Genomic DNA, 19227 nt, shown 5'->3' on the forward strand with positions numbered 1-19227 from the left:
GGACCCTGGGCAAGACACTCCGTCTCTGTGGGCTGGTGCCCTCGGCCATAAATGTTAGTGTGCCCATCTCACTGGGGGGGTATGACTCAGGTAAAGCCACCAGCTCAGCGCCTGGCATGCAGAAAGGACTTTGCAGAGGACTCTACTGGGTGTTGGGGGAAGGAGTGAAGTGTGGGGCCTTGTTCTCCCAAAAGCCTGGAGCCACCTGGAGGCGCTCCCTCTGGCCCAGCTACAAACAAGCAGCCTGTGTTTGCCATCCGCTGAGACTCTGGAAACCCTCTCTGGTTCTGACATCCTGGGAGGTGGGGGTGTGTTTATTCCTTTGATGACACTGGGTCTCTGAGGTACTCCAGGCCCTTCTTGCCCTGGGCTTATCCCTTGACACACAGGATCACCCTGACTCAGGGGTCCTCCAGGAATTCACTGCACGACCTGCATCCCACCATCTCACCAGCATCTCCAGCAACCCTACCTGCCTGCCCCAGAGCGTCAGCACCACCTGTCCCCACTGGGCCACTCACCTTAAGGCATCCAGGGTGGATGATTTCATTGCAGATGGAGCACTCCATGAGCATGAGGTTAAACTTGCCTTCCTCCTCTTCCACCGTGTCTTCCTTCCCCGCCTCGCCACACACAAGGCACACGGCAGTGTGGGGCAGCACTGGCTGAGGAGTCAGGGAGAACAAGACAAGTCATCGGGTGGGGAGTACGGACCCCCAGGGGGGCCAGGTCAAGGGCAATGAGCTGCTCCCCTTGGGCCTGCCAGGAGACCCCAGGAAAGTGGCCCAGGCACATTCGCTCACTCATTCATTGAAATACGTATCAGGCTACTACCTCCACATGCCAGATACTATTAATTGCTGGGGATACAGCAAGGAACAAGACAGCTCAAAATCTCTGCCATCCAGAGCTTACATTTTAGTGGAGGGAGGCAGACAAAATGGACAGAGCATGTTAGAGGCAGAGACATGGGGAAAAATTAGAGGGTTGGAGTGAGGGGCAGAAAGGGGGCTGATTTTAAATACGGAGGTCAGGGAAGGCCTCACATTCAGAAAAGCCCCAAAGGAGCAGGAGCATGAGCCCAGCCCAGATCCATGCAGATGAGATGAAGCTGCATCTCACCAGTGGGTATTCAAGGCACAGATCATGGACTGCGGGCTCCCAAGACCTTTACAGAAAGGTTAGGAGGTCAGAACTGTCTTCGGAATAACAGATGTTATTTGCCTTTTGCACAGTATTGATATTTGTACTGGCGGGTGAAACTCCTGGCCCCTCAGCACCAGGCAAGGCAAGGCCCCCAGCTCACCAGCAGCCATGGGGTGACTCGTGCCATATGCTTATTAAAAAGATCACCAGGCCAGGCACAGTGGCTCACGCCTGTAATCCCAGCACTTTGGGAGGCCGAGGAGGGCGGATCACAAGGTCAGGAGTTCGAGACCATCCTGGCTAACGCGGTGAAACCCCATCTCTACTACAAATACAAAAAGAAATTAGCCGGGCACGGTGGCGGGCGCCTGTAGTCCCAGCTACTCGGGAGACTGAGGCAGGAGAATGGCGTCAACCCAGGAGGCGGAGGTTGCAGTGAGCCGAGACCATGCCACTGCACTCCAGCCTGGGCGACAGAGCGAGACTCTGTCAAAAAAAAGATCACCAGTTTCATCTAAGAATATCTCTGATGAAACAGTAAAAATTACTTTATGAAAACCTTACCCTAGAGTACACATCCTTTTCACGTGCTTTGTGACAATAAGAAGTATGCGTAAAGTGCCTCGGCACACAGGTGACGCGTACCAAAGGAAAGACACTCGTGACTGAGCTGGGAGCTGAAGTGGCCACTTTCTCCACAGATTATTTTTACTTGAAGGAATGACTGATAGAAACCCCCTGGACATTGGTGTATTTTTGTGAAGATCAAAGAAGCGAGCTTGTCATTTCCAGAAAAATAACTGACAGCATTTGTTGCAAATGACAAAATTCAAGTTTCTGAATGAAAATTAGACTTTTGGAAAACTTATATGAACCACCATAACCCGCACAGCTTCCCAATACTGAGAGACTTTTCCGATGAGATCAGTAATCATATTAACAAACGTGATTTCTAAAATAATATTATGTGCCAATATTTGGAAAACCCGCCTAACTCAGGGAGCCAATATTTTCCAGATGACCAATACATGGTGTTACAACATCATGCCTGAGCAAATGAGCTACTCAAAGGGCAAGACAGGCTAATGACTTTCAATGTAACAGTGTGACAGCTCATTGATACAGTTTCAGACTCCACATTGTAACTAAACTTTAAAAAAAACTGTTGAGTTCTAGTTGAGTATCAGAGTATCCACAGTTATGGAAAAGGCTATTAAAATACTCCTCCCTTTTCCAAGTAGTATATATCTGTATGAGGCCAAATTTTCCTCATACTCCCTCCAAAACAACATATCACAATAGACAAAACACAGAAGCAGGTATGAAAATTCCAGGTCTTTGTTTTTTTTTATTTTTTGAAACGGAGTCTTGCTCTGTCACCCAGGCTGGAGTGCAGTGGTGTGGTCTCGACTCACTGCAACCTCTGCCTCCTGGGTTCAAGCGATTTTCCTGCCTCAGCCTCCCAAGTAGCACAGGTGCCCGCCACCACACCCAGCTAATTTTTTATATTTTTAGTAGAGACGGGGAGGTTTCACCATGTTGGCCAGGCTGGTCTCGAACTCCTGACCTCATGATCCACCCACATTGGCCTCCCAAAGTGCCAGGATTACAGGTGTAAACCATCGCACCCGGCAATTCCAAGTCCTTTCTAATGAATCAGACATAAAAGAGATTTACAAAAATATAAAACAATGCCATTCTTCTTATTTTTGTTTTGGAAAATACAATTATTTCTCATAAAAATGTTATTTCTTTTTTCTTATTTATTTTTGAGATAGTGTCTTGCTCTGTCGCCCAGTCTGGAGTGCAGTGACGTGATCTCGGCTCACTGCAACCTCTGTCTGCCTCCTGGGTTCAAGCGATTCTCCCACCTCAGCCTCCTGAGTAGCTGGGACTACAGGCGTGCTGGGTAATTTTTGTATTTTTAGTAGAGATGGGGTTTCACCATGTTGGCCAGGCTGGTCTCAAACTCCTGACCTCGAGTGATCCTCCCACCTTAGCCTCCCAAAGTGCTGGGATTGCAGGCATTAGCTACCACGCCTGGCCAAAATATGTTATTTCTATTAACACGTCATGGGTTTTCTTGTTATTTTAAGATAAATTTAAAATCTAAAAAAAAATTTCTTGGCCAGGAGTGGTAGCACATGCCTGCAATCCCAGCACTTTGGGAGGCCAAAGCAGGCGGATTGCCTGAGCCCAGGAGTTTGAGACTAGCCTGGGCAACGTGGCAAAACCCTGTCTTTACAAAAAAATACAAATATTAGTTGAGCGTAATGGTGAATGCCTGTAGTCCCAGCTACTCGAGAGGCTGAGATGGGAGGACTGCTTGAGCCCAGGAGTTAGAGGCTGCAGTGAGCCACGAGCACACCACTGCACTCCAGCCTGGGCGACAAAGCAAGACTCTACCTCAAAAAAAAAAAAAAAAAAAAATCAGTTTTAATTTTTTTTTTTTTAGCTAAAGCCCTCTCACACCAAACTCAATTTAAATTTCTAATACAGTCAATATTAATAAATATATAGCCTACATAAAAGAAAAGCTCTTTAGGGTCCTCATAATTTTTAAGAGCATGAAGGGGTCCCTGAGACCACGAAGTGTGAGAACTTGATGCACCTGGCTGTGAGCTCCCTGAGGCCAGGGGGGGTTAGCCTCATCCCGCCTGGTGCACCTGCAGACAGAGGAAGCATGCAGCCCACCTTTATTATGCTGCTCAGAGGAGCTTCAAGCAGGCTGGGATATACATGCCATTGGTAAGTAAAAAAGACTTGATTAAATGGCGCAAATGTTTGAATTCTAATAAACAGGACACAGAAGGCAAGGCAGTCATCGTTCCTTCCACAAATACCAAATACACATCTGCCACGGCCTGAAACAAGGTCCTGGGGGACACAAGAGTGAGGGAGACGGCTGCTCCCCATGAGCTATTTGGGAAGACAAAGACATTAGTCACTGAAATCCAAAGAAAACATGGCAAAGTCATGTTCAAGAGTTCTCAGAGCAGCAGAGGCTGATTTCTGGAGGACTCGGAGGACAGGGTGGAGAGAAGCCAAGTGGGCAAGGCCGCGGGGCCTCAAGGTGAATGAGGACAGAGCAGCCTGCACAGAGCAGGCTGGGCCACAGGTGACGTCTAGGGACCAGACTGCAGCGGGGGGCACAGGGTGAAGCACGGCCCACACGGCAAGAAGAGGGTCTGTGGTGGGGTGGGGCAGATGGCAGAACTGACTCCGAGCCAGGTGGCAGGATGAGAGGCGGCACCAGAGGCAAATCTCCTGCAGGGGCTGGCAGGGGGCTTGGGGCACGGAGGGGGGGTAGACCGCAGGACACCAGCACGACACCGGCACGACACCAGCAGGGACATGGTGGAGAGGGGAGGCTACGGAGGCAGCCCCAGTGACGGAGCAAAGGGAGGGGCCAGAAGAGGAAGATAGGTGGGGCTGCGTATGTCACAGGTGGGTAACACGTGAGAAGTGCCCTGGCAGAGCAGAAGGGCTGGGAGAAGAGTAAGAAGGACCCCAAGGGTCAGGCCAAGCCTGCATCTGCCATCAGTTCCAGAAGCCATGTCAAGCTGAAGAGAGTAGGAAACGTAGAAAAATGGGGTTTCCTTCAACCAGCACGCACTGTGCCAGGCACCAGAGCTGCAAAGATAAGATGGCACCCGAGACAAGTTTCCTATAACTGGGCCCAGCACACGGGGGCTGGGAGAGAAAGTAATGCCAAAGAGAAAAAGACTGTCGTGGGTTCATTGCTGGCACACATTGAGTTTTAGGTGACACCGTTCTAAAAACCAACAGTTGCTATAGACAAGCTCTTTTAAATTCTATAGGATCCAATGGGTCACATGGACCCAGTCTCCAAAAAATGCACATCCATGCATGCACACAGACAAAAATGCATTTAATTTCAGGATGGCTCACAAATTCCCCGAAATCCATGGAAATGTCCTGGGGTTCAGGTACCAATTAAAAGCACAAGCAGTGAAACTAAACTTCTACAGCAAATGAAAGAATCGACAGAGTGAAAAGGCAATCTACAGGATGGGAGAAAATCCTTGTAAATCAGAGACCTGATAAGCGTTAATATCCAAAACATATCTAGAACTCCTCTAACTCAGCAACAAAAACCCCCAAAAGAAAACCGATTTAGGCCAGATGCACTGTAATCCCAGCACTTTGGGAGGCCAAGGCGGGAGGGTGATCACCTGAGGTCAGGGGTTTGAGATCAACCTAGCCAACAGAGTGAAACTCTGCCTCTACCAAAAATACAAAAATTAGCTGGGTGTGGAGGTACGTGCCTGTAACTCCAGCTACTTGGGAGGCTGAGGCAGGATAATTTCTTGAACCCAGGAGGCAGAAGTTGCAGCAAGCTGAGATTGCGCCACTGTACTCCAGCCTGGGCAAAAGAATGAGACTCTGTCTCAAAAAAAAAAAAAGAAAGAAAAAAAAGAAAATCAGTTTAAAAACGGGCTGAGGACTCAGACATTTCTCCAAAGAAGACAGACAAACAGCCAATAAGCACTTGAGAAGATGCTCAACATCACTAAGAATTAGGGAAAAGTAAATCAAAACTACAGTGAGATGTCACCTCATACACATTAGGATGGCTACTAAAAACAAACAAACTGAAAGCCCATAACATAACAGATGTTGGTGGGGATGTAGAGAAACAGGGACCTTTGCCAGGCGCGGTGGCTCATGCCTGTAATCCCAGCACTTTGGGAGGCCGAGGCGGGTGGATCACGAGGTCGGGAGATCGAGACCATCCTGGCTAACACGGTGAAACCCTGTCTCTACTAAAAATGCAAAAAATTAGCCAGGCGTGGTGGCGGGCACTGGTAGTCCCAGCTACTCCAGAGGCTGAGGCAGGAAAAATGGCGTGAACCCGGGGGGCGGAGCTTGCAGTGAGCCGAGATAGTGCCACTGCACTCCAGCCTGGGTGACAGAGCGAGACTCCGTCTCAAAAAAAAAAAAAGAGAGAAACAGGAACTTTCACGCACCCGTGGTGGGAATGTAAAACGGCACGGCCGCGGTGGCCAACAGTACAGAGGTTCCTCAAAAAGTTAAAAATAGAATCATCATATGACCCAGCAAGCCCACTTCTGGGCATGGAGTTGACCCTTACACAGCACAGGATTGAACTGCGTGGGTCCACTTATATGCCAATTTTATTTCAATAGAAGTTATACCTAGTGTGCCTGTGTCTCCTGCCCTCCCTTCTACCTCCTCCATCTCTTCTGCCTCTGCCACCTCTGTGACAGCAAGACCAACCCCTCCTCCTCTGCCTACACAATGTGAAGACGATGAGCATGAAGACCTTTGATGATCCACTTCCACTTAATGAATGATAAATATATTTTCCTTATGATCTTCTTAATATTTTCTTTTCTCTAGCTTATTTTATTGTGAGAATACAGTATATAATACACATAAAATATGTGTTAATGGACTGTTTTTGTTACTGGTAAGGCTTCTGATCAACAATAGGGCTAACAGTAGTTAAGTTTTAGGGGAGTCAAAAGTTACATGCAGATTTTCAACTGCACAGAGGTCAGATGGTGCCCCAACCCTTGTGTTGTTTAAGGGTCAATTGTATATCAAGAAGAATTCAAAACATGATCTCAAAGAGATATCTGCACACCCATATTCACTGCAGCACTATTCACAACAGGCAAGAGGTGAAAGCAATCCGTATGTCCATCAACAGATGAATGGATAAAGAAAATTTGAGCCAGGTGTGGTGGCTCACGCCTGTTAATCCCAGCACTCTTGGAGGCCGAGGTGGGCGGATCACTTGAGGTCAGGAGTTCGAGACCAGCCTGGCCAACATGATGAAGCCCCATCTGTACTAAAAATACAAAAATTAGCCAGATGTGGTGGCGGGTGCCTGTAATCCCAGCTACTTGGGAGACTGAGGCAGAAGAAACGGTTGAACCCAGGAGGCGGGGGTTGTTGTAAGCCAAGATTCCAATGCTGCACTCCAGCCTGGGCGACAGAGCAAGACTCCCATCTCAGAAAAAAAAAAGAAAATTTCGTACAAATACACAATAGAGTATTAATCGGCCATAAAAAAAAGGAAATTGTCATATGCTTCAACATGGATGAACCCTGAGGACATTATGCTCAGGGCTATAAACAAGCCAGTGCAATCACAGAAAGCCAATTACTGCATAATTCCACTTCTATGAGGTCCGGAGAGGAGTCAAGCTCTTAGAAACTGAAAGTGGAATGGTGGTTGCCCAGGCTGAGGGAGGGGAAAGGGGAGTAGATCTTCAGTGGGTATGGAGTTTCAGTTTTGCAAAATGAAAAAGTTCTAGGGATCAGCTTCCCAAAAACGTGCATATGGTAATACTACTGTACTGCATACTTAAAAATGATTAATGTATTTTTTACCACAATTTGAAAACACAAAACACAAGAAATATGCGTGGAAGGAGATGGCTGAGGTGTCTGGGCCTGCGGGGCCTCGGCAGCCAAGGAGGAAGGGCTCACCCTATGCCAGGCTGGGCCTGCAGATGAGCGCACCAGGGCCGAGGAATCCCGTCCCTCCAGCCGAGCCTGCTTTTCCACGGGGACTGGGAGATGACTCCTCCACAGGGAGGACCGCCGGCCCCCGGGGAGCAGCGCCCTGAGGAAGGCAGAGCATGTGGGTGTGTACAAGGGGATTCAAGGGCAAACCCCGCGACCTCGCCCCGTTGCGAAGTCCATGTCCACTGCCCTGTCTGGGGACGAGACCAGCGGTGCGGGGCCACTGCTGGAGCTGAGGCCAGGCGGTGTGGAGGGGCGGGCCAGGCTCTCCCGGGCGCGGCTCCTCAGTACCATAAATCACTCCTTGTTGGGGGCAGCCCCCTGAGATGAGGCGCTGACCTTCCACCCAGACTTCTGACTCTGAAGGCAGGGCCGGAAGGAAGGAAGGAAGGAAGGAAGGGCCCAGAACCGTCACCCAGAACCGTAATGTTGGCAACGGGGTCACAGACAGGACAGGCTGCCTGTCATCTTTAATGGCAGCAACTTCAAAGTACCTGGGCACCCTGGGAGGGAAGGAGCAGGAGGCCTGAGCCTGCGAAGCGGCCAGCGCCTTCCCGTCCACAGGAAGAGCTCTCGGGGAGTTCACACCCCCGGCTTCTCTGTGTGCGGAGGGGCGGCCAGGGCGAGCAGCCGTCAGACACGTGGGCCGGCACGCTGGGGCCTGAATCGAGCGCAGGGCTGGGCGGGGGCCGCACTCACCGCGATGCACTGCCGCATGATGCAGCTCTGCTTCATGCGCCCGGGGCCCCCGAACTTCTTCATGTCCTTGCAGAAGTGGCACTCTCCGCACTCGGTCCGCAGGCAGGCCTCGCACTTGCGGCATCGCGTCCGGCGCCGCCGAGCTCCTGCGGTTGTCCGATTGGCGGCCAACTTCACCGCGGAGGCCGGGCCGAGCTTCCCCTTGGGCCGACCCACAGCCCGGTTCTGCAGGGGAACAGACAGGACTGGTCAGATGGGGAGGCTGCAGGCACGGCCAGACCCCCGGAAAGGGTGTTAGGGAGCAAACTGTGTACCCCAGAAAGACACGATGGGGGCTCTAAACCCCATTCCTCAGAGTGTGATCTTTATTTGGAGATGGGGGCTTTGCAGAGACCGTCAGGTTAAACGAGGTAATTCAGGTGAACGCTAATCCAGTATGACTGGTGTCCTTACGAAAGGGGGACTTTTGGACACAGAGACGGACACGCACGTAGAGAACGTGTGTGAAGACACAGGCCTTCCAGAGACTGGAGCCCTGTCTACAAGCCAAGAAGTGCCAAGGATGGCAGCACATACCAGGAGCTGGAGGCTCGGGGAAGGACCCTCCCCTAGAGCCCGCAGAGCCAGCCCGGCCCGCCAGCCCACACCTTGACTTCAGACTCCTGGCCTCCAGAACTGGGAAAGAAAGGCCCGTTGTTTTAAGCCACCCGTTATGGCAGCTCTAGGAGAGGACGACAGAGGGCGCGTGCTTCTTGCCGCAGCACACGGCTCAGACCTTCCATGGCCGCACCCACAGGCTCGGACCCTGCCCACCTTTCCCACCTCCGTCTGCTCCCCAAGAAAGACCGCAAGGGGCCACACAATCGGTCTCTGCTCCCCCAGCCCGGAAGGCCAGCCCTATCCTCCCAAGCCACTTGGTTGATGCCCACTCATCCCGTCTGGTCCGTTTACAGGCTGCTTTCTTCTGGAAGCCCCTCCTGCCCACCTCCACTGGGTTCAGGGCCCCTGCGGGGGATCCTGTTAGAGCGCTCATGATAGTAATCATCTGTTCCTTCCCTTTGAGACGGGGCACAGGAGGGCACTCACCACAGGGGTCTCGTGTGCCACTGCACCTCTCTACGAGTCAGCCTGGCACGCAGAATGCACTCAACAAACCAGAGCTACCCCAGGAAGGATGGGATAGTAAACTTCAGGTCCCTGACTACTCAGATCTTCCCTAGATGGGCTCCAAATGCTCCCTTCCCTGGGACTCACAGAAGAGAGATAGTAGGTGGCCAGAGAGCTGGGCTAGTAGCTAAGCCAGGAAAATGGGACAGCCACAGCCCTTGCCCTCTGGTTCCCAGCCCCAGAGCCTCCTGCAGAACCAGGATCTATGGGGGAGCCCTAAGCTAGCTGCTGAGGACACTGTCCACGGAGGTCCCCTGTCCACCTGGGACCTGTAGTGGGAGGGACCAGGATGGGAGAGCTTTTCTTGTCTGTGGCATCTTTCTGGAGAGCCTGGGGTAGCTGAGAAATGGTGAAGTCCTGTCAGGGAGACACATGGTCACCCTGGAAACCAGCTGACCTAACGGCATCTAACGCCTAAAGCCCCTTTTCAGCTAACTGAACACTCTTTGGTCCAGAGTCCCACCCTCTTCATTTCAGTGACTTGTCATACTTGAATCCCCAAACAAAACCCCATACTTTTGGGAGGACACAGACCCAGAAGAGCTGTTACTATTCATCCACTCCAATGGAGAAGAAGGTCCACATCACAGGGACCCCCTCCCACAACACACACAACTCCCTGCACCCTAGGGGCTTCCTAGAAACTTCCAACTGCATAGGAAGAAAAACAGCCCCCCTTTCTCCTCGAATACAGCCTCGCCACCATCAACTTTCTTCTCCAGTGCAGTGGTCCCTGTAGAAAGCCCGCAGCCTCACGTGCCACCCACTTTGCTGTCAACACCTAAGCAGATCCCTCCCTCCGATTCACCTTCCCGCAGCATTCAAGGAGCATCCAAGCCCCCATCAGCCCGAGTGGCCCCTCAGGAAGCACTGGAGCTCTGGGCCTCCATCCTGCTCAACCTGCTGTGAACCCCAAAGAGGAAAGGGAGGTGCTCCCCAGCTTTACCACCCTCATCTCCCACTGGTCTTCCCCAGCTGCTCAGGACCCTCAGTCATGCCTGCCCTCTGCTCTGGGGCAGCCCAGCAGGAGGCCTTGTCACAGGGAGGGCAAGCCCTGGACTGCAGGCCACCCACAGGCAAGCTGGCCACCACCAGTCACCTGGGTAAAGGGACCATCCAAAGCAGCAAAGGGCGCCAGGAACGGTCGCTCACGCCTGTAAGCCCAGCACATTGGGAGGCTGAGGTGGGAGGATCACTTGAGGTCAGGAGCTCAACACCAGCCTGGGCAACATAGTGAGACCTACGAAAAATTTTTAAAATTAGCCAGGCGTGGTGGTGTGCACCTGCAGACCCAGCTACTCAGGAGGATTGCTTGAGCCCAGGAGTTTGAGGTGGCAGTGAGCTGTGATCATCCACTGTACTCCAGCCTAGGAGACAGAGCAAGACCCTGTCTCAAAGAACAAAAAAGGAAGAAATTCATCCTTACAATGAGGGCCGGATGCCCCCAACATACTCGCATAGTCCCACTGCGATTAGCACTTTTCGGGGGCCAAGTCCACCACACACTGCACACGTCCATCCAAGTCAGGTCTGGCTGCCCACGTGAGAAGTAAAACAAGATCAGTTTTCAGAGCTTTCTGGATTTGAGAATGGCACAGAGCAGACTGTGAACCTGAAGGTGAGCAGCCGACAGAGGAGCCGACAGAGCAGCCAAGGCCAGGCGAGGCAGCGCTGACGACCGAGATGACAGCCATGCCGCATGAGGGTAGGGATTCCCTGAGCACCCCCATCTGCCGGCACCGTGGCCATCACTTTACTCATGATATTACCTAACTTTCCCAATAACAGCCCTGCAGAGGATGCCTTCATGTCCCCATTTTTCATATGAGGAAACTGAAGCCAGTAATTTGCCTGTGGTCATGGAACCAGCAGGATGCGTGTACTCCAGTGCTGTGCTCTGAACACACTAAACCACAGCAAATGCATGTGCGAAGTGCAGTGAGGGGCCCACAGACCCACCGGGATGGCCACATGCTCCTGGAAGGGCTTCCCAGCTAGTGCCACGATGCCTCAGTGCGAAGGGTGCCAACAAGAGGTGCAGAGAAGCACAGCTACTTCCAGAGAAGTGGAAACCCAAAAACGTTTCTCCCTGTCATCACAGCCCACAATAGCACTTTCTGATTCTACCCTCCAAAGGACAGGTGCCCTGTTACCAGCTCCCTCCTCAAATACCCGGAACACTGGCAACGCTGTGGGCGGCGTCTGAGGCCTCCAGTCAGGTGTGAAGTGGCCAGCGTGTGGGCCACCTCCCAGGATAAAACCAGATCCCCGGAGCTGGAGAGTCTAAAGACGAGCTTCTCTGGTGAAAAACTGAAAAAATTCCAGGAGTTCAAAGGAACGCCAGGTATCAGCAGCCACTGGGTGCCTCCGGCCTCCCTGCCCCGAGGACAGTGTGTGGGCAAGTAAAAACGTTGGGCCAATCCAGTCTGAGTCTCGAAGCTCCTATGTCACTGCAAAACAAGCCCATTTGCCTGCACCATCCAAAGCACCTTCTCATCCAGCCTATGGAAAACAACCTGCCTGGACCTCAACAGCAGTTGAGACATCTGGGAAAATCACAGAGCACATACCAGACAACATCCCGAAAGAAGAGGTGTGAGAAGCTGCAGTCTCTCCAGACCTTGATGAGGCCCTCTCTAGCTGCTGCCAAATCAGGCCAGGAAGGCTTCTGCTGCCGGCAGCGGCCCCTGCCTGGCTCGTCAAGAGTTGGTTCAGAGACAGAGCAACGCAGGATCCTAATGAAGCCCACTGAAAAACCCACAGGTAAGACAGACCTCAGAGGCCTCCATTAAAAAGTCCAACTGGGACTCTGCAGACCCAACCAGGAAACGTGATGGCAGAATACAGAAAACAGTGACACAAAAAGGGACAAATGGAATAAAAAGGAAGGTGAGTCTGCCAGAGCTCTCTCCTTTCGGCACACAGCTTTCTCTGTCCTGATATCTTTTGGGTGCTACCCAAAGTTTCAAACGCCAATTCTTTTCTTTTTTTTTTTTTGGAGATAAGAGTCTCACTGTGTCACCCAGGCTGGAGTGCAGTGGCGTGATCTTGGCTCACTATAACCTCTGGCTCCCGGGTTCGAGCAATTCTTGTGCTTCAGCCTCCCAAATAGCTGGAATTACAGGTGTGCACCACCAAGCCCGGCTAAGTTTTGTATTTTTAGTAGAGACAGTGTTTCGTCATGTTGGCCAGGCTGGTCTCAAACTCCTGGCCTCAAGTGATTTGCCCGCCTCAGCCTCCCGAAGTGCTGAGGTTACAGGCATGAATCACTGTGCCTGGCCTCAAACACCAATTCTAACTTCCACTCTGTCCTACCCCTGTCCCAACAAAGGAAGTGACGGCATCCCCAGACATTCATTTACGAACCAGCATCCCCAACACCAAGGCCACTTGTTGATTTTATCAGCCCAGGAACCATAGCCCCAGCCCACTATGAAAGGTTAGGAAAATCTGGAACATGAACACACACACACACACAAATATCTTGGTATTCCTACACCTCTTCTCCATCAGCAACTCAAAAGCATTGTCCTTTAAGTGAATGCTGTCAAGGTTTATTCATTCATCCCACCAATATTTGAGTTCCTCTGGTCTACCAGATATTATCCACCAGAAAACGCATGGGCAGAACCTCCTCAATCCCTCAGCTCTAAATTATAGGGAATAAAATTACTTGGATTAACCTAAATTAAAGGAAAGACATCCGTGTTCATGAATTGGAAGATTTAATATTGTTAAGATCGGTTATACTCCCCAAAGTGATCAACAGACTCAATGCGACCCCAAGCAAAATCCCAATTGGGGCTGGGCACAGTGGCTCACACCTGTAATCTCAGCACTTTGGGAGGCCAAGATAGGCAGATCGCTTGAGCCCAGGAGTTCAAAACCAGCCTGGCCAAGAAAGCAAGATTCCAAAAAAATAAAGACTAGCTGAGTGTGCTGTCACACACCTGTAGTCCGAGCTACTCAGGAGGCTGAAGCTGGAGAATCACTTGAGCGCAGGAAGCAGAAGTTGCACTGAGCTGAGATCAAGCCACTGCATCCAACCTGGATGACAGAGTAAGACCTTGTCTCAAAAACAAAATAAGAATTAAAAAAATAAAAACAAAACAAAAACCCAACTGACTTTTCTGCAGAAATTGACACACTATCCTAAAATTCATGAAAATGCAAGAGACCTGGAATGGCCAAAACAATCTTAAAAAAATAGGGGGATGGGGGGTGGGGGCGGTGACTCACGCCTATAATCCCAGCACTTTGGGAGGCCGAGGAGGCAGGTGGATCCTTTGAGGTCACAAGTTCAAGACCAGCCTGACCAACACGGTGAAACCCCATCCCTACTAAAAATACAAAATTAGCCAAGCGTGGTGGCACGTGCCTGTAATCCCAGCTACTTGGGAGGCTGAGGCAGGAGAATCACTTGAACCCAGGGCGTGGAGGTTACAGTGAGCCAAGATCATGACATTGCACTCCAGCCTGGGCAACAAGAGTGAAACTCCATCTAAAAAGGCTGGGCACGGTGGCTCACACCTGTAATCCCAGCACTTTGGGAGGCGGGGGTGGGCAGATCACAAGGTCAAGAGATTGAGACCATCCTGCTCAACCTGGTGAAACCCTGTCTCTACTAAAAATACAAAAATTAGCTGGGCGTGGTGGCACACGCCTGTAGTCCCAGCTACTCAGGAGGCTGAGGCAGAAGAATCACTTGAGCCTGGGAGGTGGAGGTTGTAGTGAGCCAAGATCACGCCACTGCACTCCAGCCTGGCAACAGAGTGAGACTCTGCCTCAAAAAAAAAAAAAAAAAAACACAAAAAACACACACTTTCTGATTTCAAAACTCACTACAAAGCTACAATAAACAAGACTGTGATGGTAGTGGCATAAAGACAGACCTATAGATCAATGGAACAGAATTGAGAGTCCAGAAATAAAGTCATATTTTGACCAAATGATTTTTAACAAGAATGCCAAGGCAATTCAGTTGGGTAAAGAATGGTCTTTTCAACGTATGGTGCTGGGACGAATAGCTATCCACACGCAAAAGAACAAAGATAGACCCCTACCTCACACCACATATACAAATTAACTCAAAAATGGATCAAAGACCTAAACACACAGCTAAAATTATAAACCTCTTAGAAGAAAACACAAGTATAAATCTTTATGACTTTGAATTAGGCAAGGGTTTCTCTGATATGATACCAAAAGCACAGGTGTCAAAAAAAAAAAAAGATAAATTAGACTTCATCGAAATTAAAAACTTTTGCTGGGCATGGTGGCTCACGCCTGTAATCCCAGCACTTTGGGAGGCCAAGGTGGGAGGATCACCTGAGGTTGGGAATTGGAGACCAGCCTCACAAGCATGGAGAAACCCCGTCTCTACTAAAAATACAAAATTACCCAGGTGTGGTTGCACATGCCTGTAATCCCAGCTACTCAGGAGGCTGAGGCAAGAGAATTGCTTGAACCCAGGAGGCAGAGGTTGCAGTGAGCCAAGATCACACCATTGCACTCCAGCCTGGGCAACAAGAGTGAAACTCCGTCTCAAAAAAAAAAAAAAAAAAAAACTTTGGTGCTTCAAAGGGCACTATCATGTGCAAAGGCCCACAGAATGGGAGAAAATATTTGTAAATCATATATCTAGCAAGCAGTTAGTACTCAGAATATACAAAGAACTCCGACAACTCAATAATAAAGAGATGAATAGGTAATTTTTAAATGGACAAAGGATTTAAATAGCTGTTTCTCCAAAAAAGATCTACAAATGGCCAGTAAGCACATGAAAAGATGCTTAACATCACTAACTAATAGAGTATATAATTTGCACTGGAGGCACATTCATTAACCCCCTAATTCACACATCCACCAACCCAAGTGTTTCCTGGCTGTGAATTATGTATCTGATTTGATGCTAAGTGCTGGAACTACAGAAATGAGTAAAATGTGTTCCCTAGTCTGAAAGGCATTACACTCTGGAAGGAGAAAGACATGCAACCACATAAATGCAATGCAACATCACTATGATGACATTAAAAACTAACATCTAGGTTGAGGCAGGAAAATCACTTAAACTAGGAGGTGGAGGTTCCAGTAAGCCGAGATCGTGCCCCTGCACTCCAGTGGCAGAGCTGTTTTTGAGACAGGGTCTCGCTCTGTCGCCCAGGCTGGAGTGCAGTGGCGCGATCTCAGCTAACCGCAGCCTCGACTTCCCAGGGCTCAGGTGATCCTCCCACGTCAGCCTCCTTAGTAGCTGAGATACAGGCATGTGCCACCACACCAGCTAATTTTTCTTTTCTTTTTCTTTTTTTTGAGCTATGGAGTCCCACTATGTCACACAGGCTGGTCTCGACCTTCTGGGCTCAAGTGACCCGACCGACTCGGCCTCCCAAAGTGCTAGAATTACAGGTGTGAGCCATTGAACCTGGCCAAAAGGTAACACTTACTTAAGTGCTAGTCATTCATCAATATCTGTATCAACAATCTTTTTTGTTTTTCTGGTAGGGATGGGGTCTTGCTATGTAACCCAGGCTGGTCTTGGACTCCTAGCCTCAAGCAATCCTACCACCTCAGGCTCCCAAAGCTTTAGGATTACTAGCATGAGCCACCACACTCTGTAACAACAATCTATGAGGAAGGAATTACTATTATCTCCATCTACAAGTGAGGAAACTGAGGCATGGCACAGTTAAGCCATCCGCCCGATGTCATACTATCGAATGAGAAAGCTGAGATACAGACCCAGGCAGTGGCTCTAAAGCCTGGACCCTGGCATGCTAACCCAGAAGAGATGCCTCATATCATGGATAAGGGAGGCTGGAAAAAGCACCCCAGAACATAGGAGGTAGTGATTAAGGTGGGTCTTAGAGGGAGAACAGGACCCTGCGTGCCAGAGGTGGGAGTGGGGTTACGAAGTGGATATTCTAGGCAGAAGGAAGAGCAAGAGAGAGATGTGAAACTGCATGACACATTCAAGGAACTGCAAATAGCTCGACACAGCTGCTGGAAAACAGCTCTGAAGTGGCTGGAGCCTCATCCTGCAGGGCCTCATCTACCACAGTAGGGAACTGGACCCATCACAGTAAGTTAAAGGCTTCACAACATGACTATATTCTGGCAACAGTGAGGGGAGTGGATATTTTTGGGGCAGTGGGAAAGACAAAAGACAGGGAGATCAGCTGAAGATGATGAAGGCAGGAGCAGAAGGAATGGAAGGAATGAAGAGGAGGGGATGATTCAGGAGATGCTTTAGAAGCAGACCCAGTTTTAGAAGACCCGGTGATTGGCTGAACATGGGGTATGCAAGCAGACTTCTGGAGGACTCTGAGGTTTCCGACTTGAGCAACAGAAGAACAAGGGGGCTCGGGAGAGGGGAGGAAACAAGGACTGCTGTGGGCATGTGGAATCCAAGGGGCCCATGGGACATCCAAGGAAAGTGTCGCCCAGCAAGCAGGTGGAACCAGAGCTAAGGTACACACCTGGGAACCAACACTACATAGGTGCTCAAACTAGTTAAGTCCGTGAGGATGTCCAGGGGGAATGGAAGAATGAAAAGAGAATCTCCAACAGTCCCTTCAAGACTGAAAACATTCAAGGGACAGGTGAGGAAAACCAACCTGCTGAGAAATGGCCAGAAAGGCCAGACAAGCAGTAGGAGGCTGTGGCATCATGAGAGCCAGGGAAGTTTCAAGAAGGGAGCAGTTACGAGTTTCAACTGTCAAGAGAAGTGAGAAAAACAGTAAAATGTAGTTATATGTTTTTACAATAAGACAGTCCCAAGTTTTCTGCCAAAGTACTCCAAATAACATTACACGGACAGCCCCGCAAGGGAAGGCCACAGGCCCCCCAATTTCCTTGTGCATGCTAACGTTGCACTGTATCGCACGACACAGCCGTATTTATCTCAGTATTATTCCTGTCCTCAAATCTGCAAGCATAATGGACAGCCCAGGAAAAGCTGGATTTTGCCAGAGTGTTGCAGGCCCCTTAACACACGCCTGTAGACTCCAGGGAGGGCTCTGGGTTTTTTAATATAGAGAGAGTAACGAGCAAGAGACTAAAAACACAAGAACTACCAGAAAGCCCAGGGGATGGGAGGACCTCTGAAGAATCTGAGGAAAGCTAAAGACCTCTTCCTCCAAAAACGTATATAGGCACAAAGTAACAAAACTTTTGCATACATTTTCAAGAAGGCTCAGAGACCCCTGTCTTAAAATTTCACTTTTTTTTTTTTTTTTGAGACGGAGTCTCGTACTGTTGCCCGGGCTAGAGTGCAGTGGCACAATCTCAGCTCATTGCAACCTCTGCTTCCCAGGTTCAAGCGATTCTCTTGCCTCAGCCTCCCTAGTAGCTGGGATTACAGGCATCCACCACCACGCCCAGCTAATTTTTTGTATTTTTAGTAGAGACGGGGTTTCACCATGTTGGCCAGGCTGGTCTTGAACTCCTGACCTTGAGATTTGCCTGCCTCAGCCTCCCAAAGTGCTGGAATTACAGGCGTGAGCCACCGCGCCTGGCCGGCAAAATTTCAGTTTAAGAAGCTATAGGCCAGGTGTGGTGGCTCACACCTGCAATCCTAGCAGTTTGGGAGGCTGAGGCAGCAGATCGTTTGAGCCCAGGAGTTTGAGCCCAGCCTGGGCAACATAGCAAAACCCCATCTGTACAAAAAATACAAAAATTAGCCAGGTGTGATGGCAGCTCTGCACTCCAGCCTGTGCAACAAAGTGAGACCCTGTCTCAGAAAAAAAAAAAAAAAAGAGGCCAGGTGTGGTGGCTGGCTCACGCCTGTAATCCCAGCACTTTGGGAGGCCAAGGCGGGCGGATCACAAGGTCAGGAGTTCGAGACCAGCCTGACCAACATGGTGAAACCACGTCTCTACTAAAAATACAAAAATTAGCTGGCCATGGTGGCGCGCACCTGTAGTCCTAGCCACTCAGGAGGCTGAGGCAGGAAAACCACTTGAACCCAGGAAGCAGAGATTGCAGTGAGCTGAGATCACATCACTGCACTCTAGCCTGGGCAACAGAGTGAGACTCCGTCTCAAAAAAAAAAAAAAAAAAAAAAAAAAGCACTAAGACAAATACCTAATGCATGTGGGACTTAAAACCTAGATGATGGGTTGATAGGTGCAGCAAACCACCATGCCACACGTATACCTATATAACAAGCCTGCACGTTCTGCACATGTATCCCAAAACTTAAAGTAAAATAAAATAGCTATAATTGGTAACAATGGTTCTATGACCACAAAAATTTCTGAGAGATTTTCTTCTCCATAATTTCCTGATTTTTTTCAACAAGCTGTAGTCATTTTTATTTTTATTTAAAAAAATTTTTTTGAGAAAGGGTCTTACTCTGTCACCCAGGCTGGAATGCAATGGGGCCATCACTACTCACTGCAGCTTCGAACTCCTGCGCTCAAGCAATTCTCCCACCTCAGCCTCCAAGTAGCTGGGACTACAGGTGCGCGACACCGTACCTGGCTAATTTTTGTACTTTTTTGTAGATGGGATTTCACCATGTTGCCCAGGCTGGTCCCAAACACCTGAGCTCAAGCCATCCACCTGCCTCAGCCTCCCATAAGTGCTGGGATAACCGGCATGAGCCACTGCACCCAGCCTGTAGTCATTTTTATAGAAAAAATAATAGAAGCTATTTTCACATCAAGAGAAAAAAAAAAAAACTGGCCAGGCGCAGTG

General features: G+C 49.8%; 1 protein-coding gene across 1 annotated transcript in view; it reads right to left on the reverse strand.

Annotated features, from left to right (window-relative positions):
• Nucleotides 1-19227, reverse strand: part of KDM2B (lysine demethylase 2B) — a 156235-nt gene that overhangs the window by 18646 nt on the left and 118362 nt on the right. The window contains 2 exon segments of the mRNA XM_054528336.1: nt 522-665; nt 8365-8589. Coding sequence (XP_054384311.1) covers nt 522-665; nt 8365-8589 — 369 coding nt within the window.

This window comes from Pongo abelii, chromosome 10, assembly GCF_028885655.2.
Source record: "Pongo abelii isolate AG06213 chromosome 10, NHGRI_mPonAbe1-v2.0_pri, whole genome shotgun sequence".
Classification (NCBI taxonomy): Eukaryota; Metazoa; Chordata; class Mammalia; order Primates; family Hominidae; genus Pongo; species Pongo abelii.